Source organism: Rhipicephalus microplus, chromosome 4 (assembly GCF_043290135.1).
Source record: "Rhipicephalus microplus isolate Deutch F79 chromosome 4, USDA_Rmic, whole genome shotgun sequence".
Lineage (NCBI taxonomy): Eukaryota > Metazoa > Arthropoda > Arachnida > Ixodida > Ixodidae > Rhipicephalus > Rhipicephalus microplus.
In genome coordinates this window covers 25,273,838-25,289,816 of record NC_134703.1, presented here as the reverse complement: position 1 = coordinate 25,289,816, position 15,979 = coordinate 25,273,838, and the positions used below count along the sequence as shown (strand labels likewise).

Genomic DNA, 15,979 nt, shown 5'->3' with positions numbered 1-15,979 from the left:
CTATATCTTCTTCTCTACGCATTCCAAATTTTACACCAAACTTTATTGCAGAATTTTCGGAGGCAGTACTGACTCCTCGTAAGCGAACTACATCAATAAATTCCGCCGTAAAAATAATGAACGTTTTATCCTTGTGCGGTGTGCTCACAGCATCCGGTAATTTGAATCTACTGAAAGAACCTGATCACTTATCGTATGTTTGCTTAGTATCTGGGCATAGCGGCTTATATCTAAATGAAATGGCTCATACATTAGTGAAAGCGTCGTTAGACATACTAACCTATAAAATTAGCCCTGCATTTGCTTTTATTGCAAGGTCTATAGGTTGCGCAGGGATAGCACGATGCGAGAATTCCATGCACCTTCTCTAAGATATTCCCCAGAGTTTAATTACCTATCAAAGCCTTGGAAACGTATATTATGCCTTAATGAAGGTCTTACGTTACGTTTGCTGGGTTGTGCTGTCGTATATCATCATTAAACTTTAGTATGACACCCTTCCCGTTTTTACTATAGGAAAGATGAAACAACACAACACTTCCTCATGTTATGTCCAAAGTTCTCAAAATTAAGCAAGCTATCTATAAAGACACATTTACGCATTATTTGTCTTAGATTTATTACGTTCAAATTTACGTTCCCCAGTTCCACTTACTCTTGGGCACAGCAAACGGAAGGAAATGCAAGGGCACAGTTTCAAAGGAGAAACAGGAGGGAAAGGAAAGGCAGGGATGTTAACCAGTCTGGAGCGACTGGTATGCTCCTACACTGGGGATAGGGATGAGGGAGCTTGAAAGATGGGAAAAAATGAGAGAAAGGAGAGCTCGCACACGCGTTGGGTTCACAAATGCTGATGACTTGGAACATAATGAAGCACTATAATTGGCGAAAGTCCGAAAAGACGCAGTTTTAGTCTACTGGAGTTGCACTGAATGATGGATGCTTTCTTGACCTCGTATGATCAATATGGCTCAAATATAGTCGTATGGCTCAAATATGGCTAGCGATCACCATTAAATGGTGATCGCTAGCCATATTTCTACTCGTGCGATTCGAGTACTGGGCTTGAGGCGTCCAGTACTTCAAGAGCGCTTCGAGCAGACGTTGTCCTCATGTCCAACAAGATCTCCCGGATGGCATCCATGAGAGAACGAAGCACAGTTATGACTTTGCCATCTTTCTTAGGTGTGTCATCGGCGGTTGGTGAAGACCCCTGAGTGGGCCTGGTCTGCTGACGTTCTATGGTTAGCCGATGATTTGGAAGAATAGGCCATTGGAAGAATAGGTCCTGTTGCGGCTTGACTCAATGGTGCAGCAGTAGAGGTGGCACTGTCGTTTCGAGCTTGCGCAGTCTTTGAGGTCGAACGATGGCACCGACGCTGCTGCCGACGCCGGAATATTTCGTCAGCACCCCTGTGGGTCATATTGTCTGTGACCATTTGCTTAAGCACGGCACGCTACTTCTCAATTCGAGGGCAGTCTTTCGATTGGGCAGTGTATGAGCCATTACAATTGCCACATTTAAGAAATGGGGACTGACACGCATCTTCCGAATGGGGCACAGTTTCAAAGCTTTACGTTTGACCAAGTAAGCTTTATCGAATTTGCTTGTGTATTATGAACTCTTTACGTACTGCAAGCACTTTTGGCGTTTATCTGCATGCCAACATATCTGGCCGCCAGGTGTGTAGCCAGAAAATTTTTTTCGTGGGTGGGGGGGCACCACCTTCATTTCGGGAGGGGCGCCCCATTAAAATGTCATTTTTTCGCTCTCTATGCCATGGCGAAAAGAAATTCGGGGGGGGGGGGGGGGGGGAGGCACGTGCCTGGTGTGCCACCCACGACTGGGTGCTCTCGTGGTCACCCTCTTATCTTGACGTGAACCAAAACTAGTATGGGAGGGTAAGATGGTTTGGCGAATATGACGCGTTGTTCAAGACACGAATAATGTCACAATCCTATCACGTACGTCGTCAAACACTTCTCACAGGACAGTGGCACATAACCGCGGGTGGCTATGCTCCCCTGACATGCGGGTATGGGTCACAAATGAGTATCTACGCCGAAACGACGATAACACAAATGGGTGATTTTAATGCGTGAGCGTTAAGCGAAACCTGACAGCGGCAGCGTTGTCGCGACGTATGCACAGAATAAAAGCCAGTGTCCCAGCAGGAATCGAACCTTAAAATTCTGCGTGACAATCAAACATTCTACCACAGAGCTAGGCCAGGTCTCGGAAAGAACACTTTTCAAATAGACGCTGATAATCGTGAAACGTGAATTGTGCTTGAAGTGGTCACTGTTCAACTTTATGATGATGTTATGTGTAATTTAACGTCCCAAAACCACCGTATGATTATGATAGGCGCCGTAGTGGAGAGCTCCGAAAATTTCGACCACCTGGGGTTCTTTAACGTCCACCCAAATCTGAGCACACGGGCCTACAACATTTCCGCCTCCATCGAAAATGTAGCCGTCACAGCCGGGATTCGATCCCGCGAACTGTGGGTCTGCAGCCGAGTACCTTAGCCACTAGACCACCGCGGCGGGGCACTATTCAGCTTTATAAACATTACATATGTACTCCTATGGTATACAGCAGTCACGTCGGGTTAACGTCAATTGTGGTTAGTTGCCATGCGCTGAAGTTGACTTATGTAGCAGCATCAAGGACTAACATTCTGGCGAGCACCGGTGCTTCATATCAGCTTATGACTTGTCGGGTTTCTATTACTCGCGTTCTTGCTGGCATTGTTGCGCAAGTTCAAAAAACCAATTATATAAATATCTGCCACTCTTCAACATATGTCTGCGCATGCAGCGTTTCTACATTTATTTACCGTAAGTTCATGACCTGTCACTCAATAAAAAATTACAACAGGGTCACCATCCCTTCGCATGCTTCGCATAACTTTGATTCCCAAGGTACGCGGGATTAGCTGAATTTTCGTTTTAATATTGAATAAAATAATTTTAAACGCTTTTTTGTTTCAGTGTTTTATTGTCGAACAAAATCAAACAATTTTGTTTGACAAGAGACTGTGGTGTGACAAAATAATTGTGGTGGAACAAAATTGTTGAATTTTGTTCCGCCATGAAACAACAGCAAAATTAATCTCTGTCCTATATTTTAAACATTGTTTTCAGCTGCTCAATTTTTCAAACGATCCCCCATGTATAGGTACGTGAGATAGATAGATATGTGGGGTTTAACATCCCCAAAACCAGCATATGATTATGAGAGACGCCGTAGTAGAGGGCTCCGGAAATATCGACCACCTAAGGTTCTTTAACGTGTACCCAAATCTGAGCACACGGGTCTACAGCATTCTCGCCTTCATCGAAAATGAAGCCACCGCAGCCGGGATTCGATCCCGTGACCTGCGGGTCAGCATCCGAGAACCTTAGCCACTAGACAACCGCTGCGGGAAGGTGGAGTGGGTACGTGTGAGACAAAATTTCAGGTTCTACATATTGTGTTTATTTCTGGTCTGTTGATGCCACGTGATTTTCAAGTAACAGTGTGTGTTGTGTTGGTAACATTTCGGGGTGCACTCAGTGGACGGGAGTACGGAAGGCTAGGAGACGAACAAGCGCGAACTCACAGCTCAGTTTATTGAAAGAAACACACGAAATATATATTCCAGGGTAGCTCAAGAGTGCATGTGTGAGTGAAAAGCAAGATAAAGAACGATAACACACTGTGACACTAATTTTTTTTTTACAAAAGTGGTATCTGCAGCGTTCAGCAGAACGTAGAAGTCAAGTATGCCTGAAAAAGGCGAATTACTTGTCAGTTGGTGCAATGAATGGGCTGCTTACGCATTTATATGCACACCTTCTGATATGAAACGCTTCTACGAATTCCCGAGTTAGCTTGTCTTTGTGATTAAATAAAATGATCGTGTCGCACCAAACAGGATAACATTGGCAGCCGCTGCAATGCGCTGCTAGGTGGGAGTGAATGCTTTTTCTTGAAGATTTCAAATGTTCATCAAGGCGAGTGTTAATGCACCGGCCAGTCTGGCCTATACATACACGACCGCAATTTAGGGGCAATAAATAAACTACCCCTATCCTGCACTTCACATCACAAATTTCCCAGGTTATTTTGCAAGGCAAACACATTTTTCCTTAACTTTGTCAAACTTTTTGTTCACTTCACGACAAATTTGTTGAACCTTATTAGGTGCACTAAAAACAACGTCTACACCGAAACGATTTGCTATATGCTTGAGCCCATGTGAAAACCGATGAACGTAAGGTAAAACAGCACAGTGTCTTTGTTGTGTGTCTTATTTTGTAGACTTGTGTTGTGGTACACTCTTTAAAATCTTAAGAATCTTTTCGACGGCTCTGCTCACATTTTCTGGGTATGCAGCCATTTTTAGACGGATGATTTGACATGAAATTGCCAAATTCATGGTGGGAATGCAAGACTTCCACAAGGAACTTCTTAAACTTCGTATTCGTGTATTTCGAACATATGGGGCAGAAGATGTCGTTTCGGTCTAACATGCCGGTGAAAAAGACTGATGCGAATGGAGGTTCACCGAAGTCAGCAGTCTCAACGCGCCTCGGCTAGGAGGCCGCAGTCACGAAATTTAGCAAGTCTGGGGCAGGGATAAGGTTGGAGCGTCAGATGATTTCTGCTTATGGAACTTTCGATAATTTTAGCTGACGCTGCCGTTTGAAAAACTGTTTCTTTTCTATATCTCACTTATAGGTAATTTCTGAAGGAAATTCGGTATCAGTATTTGGGAAACATATAGGTAGCGATTTTAGCAGAAACTAATACTTAGACGCCGATACAGAAATGTAGCATTTTGCTTCCGCGGTTACGTTTCAACGCAGCGTGACTGCGTGATCAACCTCACGAAAAAAAAAAAAAACGCTACGCGTTTAGAAAATAACAAACTATGAGAATAGCACAACCACGTTCGGTTTGGGTCACGTGTTTGAGATTTATTGCCTAAGTAATTCTGGGTTAAGTGAACCGCTGTGGCGGCGCTGAGTTTGCTCCCATCCACGCTTTACTTTTACGAAGAAAATACATTTCCTTCGTCAGTATACTGTCAGCTGCGGTGGCCGTAAAAAGGCTAGTATCGTACAAATTGATTTAATAATTAGTCCTTACTGAGTTTGCTGTACGTGTGACTGTTAAAACATTAAGTTCGTCACAGTGCTCAGGTGTTGAACCGAAGATCGCGATCTCAATTCCGGTGGTGGCATTTCGATGCAGGTGGATGCTGGAGGTCAGTGTACTTTGCAATGTCTATAAAAGTTAAAAAACGCCTAATGGTCGAAATTTCTGGAGCCTCTCACTAGAGCGTTTGTCTATACGATATCGTGGATTTGAGACGTAAAACCCTAGATGTCATACTTTATTATTAAAAACTTGACTATAGAAGCTCAGTTAGAAGTATCATAATAATATCGTAGTGTTAAGTCGTTAAACCCCAGATATCGCGAGAACTTTAGAGCGGATTAGTTGTCGTACATCTCTAATGTTCTGTGTAACTGCTGTAAGTATGTCTTTTCAACGTTCTAGGAGGAACGAATGGGACACTGTTTTTATTAGCTGAAAGCTCGCTCCTTGCTATACAAGTAATCGAAAGGGTTTAGAAGTATAGGATGTAGTTGAAAATGCTGGCAACTATTATGTTGCCCGACTTTCAACCTGAACTACAAATTGCTCAGAGATGAAGAGTATAGGTGACGTAACGTGATATAAAGTATTGCGGCACAACACTTGCAAACTGCAATCACGGCCGCCCCGCCACGGTGGTCTAGTGGCTAAGGTACTCGGCTGCTGACCCGCAGGTCGCGGGATCGAATCCCGGCAGCGGCGGCTGCATTTCCGATGGATGCGGAAATGTTGTAGGCCCGTGTGCTCAGAATTGTGTGCACGTTAATGAACCCCAGGTCGTCGAAATTTCCGGAGTTCTCCCCTACGGCGTCTCTCATAATCATATCGTGGCTTTGGGACGTTAAACCCCACATATCAATCAATCAAGCAGTCACGGCTTGCAAGTGGACATGTCACGTGAATTTTTTTTTGTATTTCGGAGACATAAAACACTAGTACTAAATGGTTGAAAACTTGAAAACTTCCTAATCTGATGTTTTACAATCAGTTTCTAACTTTTATTTTCTGCTCAACATTGATGCACCAGAATTTAGTTAATTAATATTTCATATTTATGTCTGAGTTGAACACAAAAAAAACATGATGACGTACTTCTTGCAGTAGTCAGCAGCATGAATTCGGTAGCATCGGCATATTTTTAAACAGCGGCTAAAGTTAGTAGGGGAACCTTGTAAGTTCGTAAATTCGATACTTTAAACAAGTGAGTTGAAAAATTATCTGCACAGAAAAACGTATCTGCTATAATTGCCTACACAACGTCCTTTTAAGCGAATGTTTCTTTAAGGCTATCCTACAAATTTTCGTGCAGAATTTTAGGTGTCAACTGGGAAGTCGGACACCACCTGCTATAAACGAGAAATCGGTGAAGTGAGGATGAAATTTGGTCTTAAGGCGAAAACTTAGATGCCTCATCAACCGTGACAATTGACCGTCAGCGTCGCGCAACGTCGTCGACATAAACACGAGAAATTAAAAAAAATAATTGCTTTCAATTGACAGTCGCACAAGTATGAACGCTGAATCTTGAGCAACATTGGTGGGCGCTGTTGATGGGGTCGGCCATTTGGGGTATCGGCTGGTGCTGTTTAGAGTACCCGGCTCGCGTTAAGGGTGGGCTAACAGACAAATGTACAGACAGTAAGACCAAAATTTTTGCGTCGCAAGTCTCCAAGAAAGGCTATCGTCGATAAAAAAAAAAAAAAAAACACTTCACCCGGTGATGACACCACATGCTGTCATAATGACGTCACTGATTTTCAACGTTTGTAACGTGGCCATGACTTCCCGTGAAATTATCGCTTGGGCGAAGGTGGACCGATCAGGGAGGCCGCACAAAACCAGGTCAGGTGTAGAAAGATTTTAGAGGGCGGTAGGGTGGGGCGGAAGGAACAAATACATTGAAGGAGAGAAACAATATGACGGATTTCGCCTTCGAATCATCTAAGGTGCACTTCTCAGGAACCCTGTGTGTGTGTTTTTTCTGTTACTTTCATAAGATGTGGTTTTAAGGTGAAAAAATATACAAGGTGACAAAACAAAAATATTGGAAGATTGATGTTAAAAATTAATACCAAACTATACAGCACCTATAGTCGTGGCGGCAAAGTAGTTAAAGTACGACGGCAGTTGTCACTGTATTAAACTGCTCTCAAATGAGATAACACTGATGATCATCGATTCTATAGCATTATCTTTGTCGCCAATCACTGAATAGCCATCAAAGTTATTTTATTATGCTTAAGAAATGTTATATGCCGGCTAAGCCTGTAAGCACTGGGGATAACATGACTGCCTAGACACACTTGAGCACAACAAAACAAAACAAAAACAAATAAAAGCTGATTAGTGTGAGCTACGCTTGTCCTGTGTTAGCCATCAGGACACTACTTGGAAGCGCGCAATGTTTGTACCTAAATCTAAAAAAAAACTAACTAAAACTAAATAACTAAAATAACTAAAAAAAGCTAAAGACAGAAACTACCTGTACGCCAAAGAAAATAATGCTGAAGTCTGGCGGGAATTTCTTGAAACAACAGTCGAACTGTAAATTATCACTCCGTGACAGCGTAAGTATGTCTGTCATGGCACCGAGAAAGAGCAAGTAAAACTGCTGCGAGGCACGGGATAAATGAACAGCAAAAGAAAAACAGAGTTATGACTAAATAATGCATTAGGCGCGCCGAATTTCGGACTATTGAAAAAAAAAAAAAGGCTGTTGGGCTTCATTGGTAGAAATTCGCAAGCGACCAGAGTGGGTACATTATGTACCACACGGGAAGTACACTACAGTCTGTCTCTGTTATTTTGGGAATAAAGCTAAAACAGCAGTTGCCTGCTGACTTTCGCAATATTGCTGAAAATATATGCAGCGTATAGCGCTTTCATTGGCTTTCACGTCCTATTTCTGATAAACAGGTTCACAGGCGTGAACACGGCGGTTCACCGTTACAGTAACGCCATTAGAGTAACTGGGGACGGGGGGAGGGGGTTGTAAATAATTATTTCGTAATGCCCCTCCCCTCATGCGTTGGTGGAGTCCTAAAGATATGATTCTTAATCGATTAAAAATATGAATACGAAGCGATGGCGTGTTCTCACGATGGCCCGTCTTAGGTCCTTGTCTTTTTGGAAAGTGCAGATGGGAAGCAAATATTTCTCGGAATGTAACATCACTCGGTCTGTGTGAATATGTGAAAATTTTGAATAACGCACCGAAATGTTTTTTTATTCGGTACTTGTGCGTAGCAGACAGTGCACATTAGAAATACAAAATATTTAACGAAGCACTAAAGAGTAAACCAAAAAGAAATAATAGCTTGGAACCAAGGGGAATATTTTTTTTATTTACGCATAAATATCGAATAACAAAGATGCATGGAGCCCAAGTTTATATAAAATTATCAATTATATATTCATTTCAAGATGAACGTGTTTTTCTTTATTATCTCGAGTGTCGCCGAAGGAAGGATAGAACAGTCTGCCATATTCACCATTGCATTTACGATTATTTTGACTCATGAATGTTGTCTAACATTTAAATGTGTTTCAGTTTTACATTTGAAGGCTGTTGACAAAGTGCCACATTAAATACTATGAAACGCCCCGCCGTGGTGGTTTAGTGGCTAAGGTACTCGGCTGCTGACCCGCAGGTCGCGGGATCGAATCCCGGCTGCGGCGGTTGCATTTTTGATGGAGGTGAAAATGCTGTAGGCCCGTGTGCTCAGATTTGGGTGCGCGTTAAAGAACCCCAGGTGGTCGAAATTTCCGGAGCCCTTCACTACGGCGTCTCTCATAATCATATGGTGGTTTTGGGACGTTAAACCCCACATACCAGTCAAATACTATGAAACGACCGGAAGGGTAGAATGGAAGCTTACGATGAAAAAAAATCCGTGAACCTTGCCTGTGGGCTCGAGCCTTTTAGACATGGCTTGTGCACTCGAGCACAGAACCCCTGTTATTTGAATGCTATAGTCACTCCCGTATTTTACCCACAATTACAACATATTTCTGAGGCTGTAGTTTTTGCTTTATGCAAGTTTACCTCCTTTCACGAAATCGTGTCTTTTTTGTCAGTTAAAATCAATCGTGATGTTCTTTTGTTAAAGCTAGTCAATATGTCTTTCAAAGGGAATGAATAGTTTTTGGGTTGTTTCGAAAATAGTTACATTGCCTTATCTAGTGCTGCTTTGAAAACAATTGCCACATTATTCGAAAACTATTCGACTAGCACTCAATTCATATTTTATTGATTCATTGATTGATTGGTTGGTTGATTGATTGATATATGGGGTTTACCGTCCTGAAACTACCGCATGATTATGAGAGGCGCCGTAGTGGAAGACTCCGGAAATTTAGACCACCTGAGGTTCTTCAACGTGCACCCAAATCTGAGTACACGGGCCTACAGCGTTTTCACTTGATTAATATTCGACTCCACGCTGCAATTCACTATTTCCACAACCCTAAACATCACTCTTTGCCCGTGATTATGATAAAGAGCCTGCTTGGGCATGCCCCTTCTCCAATAGTGGGGCAGATGAGCCTCAGTGGTGATACAGGGCAGACTTTTCATCGCCCCTTCCTAGGTGATCAAAGGGGGGAGCCGCTTAATCGCCGCCCTGCCCAGCCACTCGCGCGCAAGCCTATGAACAGGTTGTGGGTTGGACATCAGCCTGCTGCTCGCCCGCTTGAGAAGGGAGGCTTTCGTTATGTAATTGCCCTTGACCGAGATGGTTCCGCGCACCTCCATATATGATTCGACAGAGAACATGTATAAAGAAAAAAATTACTTGACGGGCACGGAATTGCTAAGTCACTCATTACGAGGCCACAGCCAGTCCCAGCAGTATATCACCGTGTCGGCGGCGATCGCGCCTACTCTTCGAATATCAGTTTGGACATTTTCTTTTCTCCCTCGTGCTTTCATCGCGCTTTGGGTAACCGCTTGAAATTTCCATTTATCATCTATTATCATCTATTGCGCTCGTACAATTCGGCGAAAGGCACTCACGATGGCTTCGATATAGGCATACGACAGTCGACTAAGGCGGTCGCTGTTTTTCACATCACAGTGAAGCAACGGAGACTAGGAAGCAGAGGGGGCGAGGAGTCAATTAAAAAGATATGAAGTAAAGAAGCGTACGCATCCATTGTGTCCAACGACGGCAGCTCCACTGAAGGTACCACTACGTGCCTTGGTTCCAGACTCACGTTCGGGAAGCGTTCGTCGCCAATGATAAACTGGCGGGAAAAGTGTAACATCTAACAAAAGAGAGACAGTAATGCCCCGCGTAGTAACCGTACTAGGCTAACGGGTCGTACGGGGTCTTAGTGGCACCTCGCACGATTCGGCTGAAGGAAATTGCCCCTTTTTGCGAATTCAAACGACGTCACCGTCGGTAGAGAGAAAGGAAGTACAGAAAACAAGAGTGGACGAAGCCGAAGGAATACGCGAGATACGGTGGCCGACCCTTTCCGCATTAGGCGACAGATCGCGTGCGCAGATTGCACCGTGACCGGCATGTCCGGACATGCCCGTTTAATGCCTCGGGGTTGGTACAGTCGCGAGTGGGATAGCACGGCTTGGTTCGGGGCCACTGGTACCATGATGATCAACTGCAATTGGTTTGAATTGCATTTATTTTCAATTAGTCTGTCTGAACGATGAATTACAGTACGGAGATCAGTGTTTGACCCTGAAAAAAAATACGTGTTTGAATTTCCAAGGCTTGAGGACCACTGATGTAAGCAGTGGGGGGAGACGGGGTGGAGGATGTTAGGGGTTCAAGCGTCCGCCTTCCCCACCACCTAAATTTCTTATATTTGTATCTGTATACACATAATCTATCTATCTATCTATCTATCTATCTATCTATCTATCTATCTATCTATCTATCTATCTATCTATCTATCTATCTATCTATCTATCTATCTATCTATCTATCTATCTATCTATCTATCTATCTATCTATCTATCTATCTATCTATCTATCTATCTATCTATCTATCTATCTATCTATCTATCTATCTATCTATCTATCTATCTATCTATCTATCTATCTATCTATCTATCTATCTATCTATCTATCTATCTATCTATCTATCTATCTATCTATCTATCTATTTATCTATTTATCTATCTATTTATTTATCTATTTATCTATTTATCTATTTATCTATTTATCTATTTATCTATCCGCTTACGTTTGGGTGCTCTCGTGGTCACCCTCTTAACTTGGCGTGAACAAAAATTTGCATGGAAGGGTAAAATAGTTTGGCAAATAGGACGCGCTGGTCAAGACATGAATAATCTCACAATCCAGTCGCGTACGTCGTCAAACACTTCCCGTTACACTGCAGCGGCACATAACCACGGGTGGGTATGTGCCGCTGGTATGCGGGTTGTGCCACAGGTGATTGACACTTAGTATCTACCTTGAAACGACGAGAACACACATAGACAATTTTAACGCGTAAGCGTTAAGAAATACCCGACATCGGTAGTGTCGACCCAACGATGGCATAGAATAAATGTCGGTGTTAAGAAAAACCTGACATAGGCAGCGTTGACCTCCCGATGAATGCAAATAATGAATTTCAGGGTCCCAGCAGGAATGGAACCCAACATTTTGCGTGGCAGTCAAGCATTCAACCGCAAAGCTGTGCCAGGTCTAGAAACTACTTTTCAAATAGACGCTAATCTTCGTGAAACGTCAATAGTGGTTGCAGTCCTGCCTACCTAATTTTATAAACATTACATATGCACTCCTTTGATACAGCCGTCACGTCGGGTTAACGTCAACTGTGGTTAGGCGCTACGCGCTGAAGCTGATTTCGGTGGCAGTGTCCAGGACCAGCATCTTCGCGAGCATCAGCGCTTCATATCAGCTTCTGGTGTTTCTAATACGCATGTTCAAGTTGACATTGTTGCGCAAGTGCAAGCAGCTGGTTATATAAACATCTGAAACTCTTCAAGATATGTCTGTGCGTGCAGTAGTTGCATATATACTTAGCGTCATTTCATGACGTGTCACTCAATAAAAAAACTGCAACTAGGTCACATTCCCTCCGCATGCTTCGCATAACGTCGATTCCTACGTACGTGAGTTCTGCCAAATTTTTTTTCGAAACCTCCCCCCCCCCCCCCTTCTCCTCGTTTCTGGCTACGACCCCGTTGAAGATGCATTTCGTTTATAGCAAACAAAGAGATTGGAAAGCAGCTTTAAAATGTGCTCAATATTACTTCCGTAAATGTTTAACCAAAAGGAACTTATGCAGTAGCACTATACAAACATTGGTTTTTCTCAATTACACCAGTCTTTTCTATAGGGCTACTCTACCAGTGAAAACTATCGACTTGGGAAGTTTATGCATCGATGTACGAACAGGCAAAAATTTATTTTGTATCCGGCGGGTTAGTACGCTGAGATCCCGCCTAGGTGTCGGCTAGATGGTCTTGCCTCCTTGCGGCTTCGTCGACCCGCTGGATTGCATCTTGTACTTGTAAATTTTGAAAAAAAAAATATTGTAGAAGACTTATTATGAGGTAAACAAAAAATGACATCAGTACTGATGCAGCGAAGTGGTGCGACTTTCCACGTTGTTGCAGCTATGCTGTAATCCTGCGGGATCTTTTATTAACTAAAAATTATGATTCCGATTGGGACAGTACTGATAGTTGGGCTAGTTGGTGATACATTATGGGCAGTAACAGCGCACAACATCACGGGACGAAGAGATTGGGACGAAGGTTATCTCGTCGTTAGTAGGTGGAGAAGCCAAAGTTAAGCGGTTGCGTGATCGGTTGCAATATCTGAAGTCGGAGTCTTTGAACTGACGCTGTTACGAGACGTATATAGAAAACACACAATAGAGTTCCATTGAATGCTACACAGGCTGCTTGTGCTCGGCTGCATTGCCCTTTTTAGCGCGAGCCCCTTTGGCAAAGGCGGTCGCTCGAGTTTTATTTATTTATTTATTTATTTTCAGATTTACTGCCAGCCTTTGAAAAAGGCCTTTGGCAGGAGCGGGCAGAACAAATAAAAAAAAAATGCGAGAACATACGCAAATACGTCCACAAAGCAACCGCAACAATGAGCGGGAACAAAATAAAAATAAAAATATACAATTACGCAATCAATAAAGTGACAGCAGGTACTATTAACAACTTGTTTGGTACCAAGCCAGACATACACTGATAGAAACAATTAATAATATACAAGACATGACTGGAAAGAGCAGGAGAAATCTGGATTGAGTTAGAAGAAAAAGAGACCTCCTTGCTTTTTTTCTAGTTCAGTGCGTTCGCTTCAGTCCGGCCGATCCTTGGGCACGCGGGAAACGCCGAAGGATGTCTACCTTACAGGTCGCGCGTTGCATGCGATATCGGTTTCTAGGCGGGCCTTTCCGTTTCTTTGCAGTTTTTTTTTAGCTTGTTCAATTGTGAAAGCCTTGATTAATGGCCACCCCTTTATTGCGAAGCGCGCGTGCCGTGTTCCTAAGAAGGGGACTCCCGAACGTCTCTCTAGCTTCTCTCCAGTTTACACCGCGTGCAGCACGTGCACTCCCGTCGCTGCTAGACTCGCTCCTTCGCGATGTACTACAAAGTTCGCGAAGCTACCAGTGACGCACATCCTTCGCGCTTGCGCCGCACCTGAAGCGCATTGACACATACGCCTCTGTTCACCGCCGGACACCGCTCGCTCGTTGTTTTCGGTCAGAGCATGCGTCAGCGGCGTCACGTAACGTGCAATTGTGTAATGAGCGGTGTGGCAGGTGCGGCGCACGTATACCATTCAGGTTAACCGGGTATGCTGACACTGCGTGGCTGTATAGCGGTGCTGACTACACAAGTGCCGGCTACATACTTGATCAGCGCGCGTAGTGTTGTAAGGCAGGACTCGGAATTGGTTCTGGTTATGTGTGAGAGCGAGCGATCAATTGCTGTGATTGCTAAACGACTGCTGGTTACGCAAAAAAAGCAAAATCGAACGATGAGATCGTTCTTAGTTTGACCTTCTTAGGGCGCTTCTTCGCCGTGTTTTAAATGCGAAGGATTTCTTAGCGAACTTTGCCGACTTTGAGAGTACCCATCTATCTACACAACATTGGTAGCGTCAACCCGACAAATGCAAAGAATAAATGTCATTGTCCCAGCTGGAATTGAACCCAAGCATTCTGCGTGGCAATAAAGCATTTTACCACAGAGCTACGCCAGGTCTCGCAACTATTTTTCAAAGAGACGCTAATCTTCATGAAACGTCAATTGTGCTTGAAGTGCTGTCTATCCGATTTTACAAACATTACGTATGCACTCCTTCGATACAGCCGTCACGTCGGGTTAACGTCAATTCTGGTTAGTTGCCATGCGGTCAAATTGGCATATGTAGCAGTGTCCAGGGCCAGCATCCTCGCAAGCATCAGCACTTCATAGCAGCTTCTGGTGTTGCTAATACGCATGTTGCAGTTGGCATCGTTGCGCAAGTGCAAACAACCGGTTATATAAAAATCTGCAACTCTTCAACATGTGTCTGTATGTGCAACACTTGTTATTTATTTATTTATTTATTTATTTATTTCAATATACTGCCAATCCCAATTAGGGATTATTGCAGGAAGGGCACATACATTGTGAAAGGGCAAGATTTATACAGAGGGTACTCACTGAATTATTATAAAACGAGTGAGACAAAGCCGACAGAAATACATTTGATGACTACATAAGTACCACTAAAATACATTCAGTAGCATAGGACATCAATTCCAACTAGTACTGAAAAAAAGAATAGTGAGCACTTCAAACAGTGGACAAGAAAAAAAAAACAGAGTTCGTCAGTTCTGAAGACAATAAATAACATTCGAGCAGGGATGAAAAAGTTTCCAATGATTGACTGTTTGTTATACTGATTGGCAAGTTATTGCACTCGCGAATTGCTGGTGGAAAAAAAGAATATTTCAGACAGTCCGTCCGGCACTGATATTCATTCAGTGTCGGAGAATGTTTTTGTAGTGTTGGCCTTGTTTCTTTAAATGACATGTACTTTGAACTGTCTATGTTTAGCTGTTGGTGAACTGATATAGGAATTTCTGACGTGCCAGTTTAGCGCGGTTTTTTATTATTAAGAGACCTGCTTTTTTTAAAGTTCTGTGGGTGAGTCTGTTATTCTGTACTTGTTATAGACAAATCTTATCGCTTTTTGTTGTATTCTACCACATGATGATGAGAAGCGCCGTAGTGTAAGACTCCAGAAATTTAGACCACCTGAGGTTCTTCAACGTTCTCAACGTTGTTTATATATTTAGCGTCATTTCATGACGTGTCGTTCAATAAAAAATTGCAACGCGGTATTTTTTCTTCACATGCCTCGCATAATGTCGTTTCCCAGGTACGTGGGATCTGCCGAATTTTCGGTGTTGTGTTTGAGGGCTGCTTGTCAGTACGCAAGTTACTGAAGGCGTTGTTAACTTGAGATGGCCTATGAGGAATTGTTATCGGTCGGGAACGAACGTGAGCCCGGCATTGTCGTTAAATTTTTATATTTACATAATCAAGATGTAACTGTATCGAATTACCAGAGCACGCACGTGTCTTGGGGAACCGTAATAGGTCATTATGTCACTCGGTTCAGGTGGTCAATAGCTCGCTTCAGCTGGCTGTTCAGAGCAAACACAATCTATAAGTAAGCGCCTATAGGCTGGAAGTGTCGGGAGTACCCGCACCGCTGTATCTATTAAGACAATTTTGGCCGCTATTCTTAAAAGGGGCTGCAGAAACCGCCTCATGGCTGTGTAAAGGAAGATTTGAAAAGTGAAACAAGCCCCGCC

The 15,979-nt window shown here is 43.2% G+C and overlaps 1 protein-coding gene across 1 annotated transcript in view; it reads right to left on the bottom strand.

The window, feature by feature from the left end:
* Positions 1-10,405, bottom strand: part of LOC119171749 (venom allergen 3) — a 75,286-nt gene extending 64,881 nt beyond the window's left edge. The window contains exon 1 of the mRNA XM_075892362.1: positions 10,299-10,405. Within this exon, the coding sequence (XP_075748477.1) occupies positions 10,299-10,302 (4 nt within the window). The 5' untranslated portion in view covers positions 10,303-10,405. The remainder of the gene's footprint in view (positions 1-10,298) is intronic.
* Between the last annotated feature and the right edge of the window lie 5,574 nt (positions 10,406-15,979).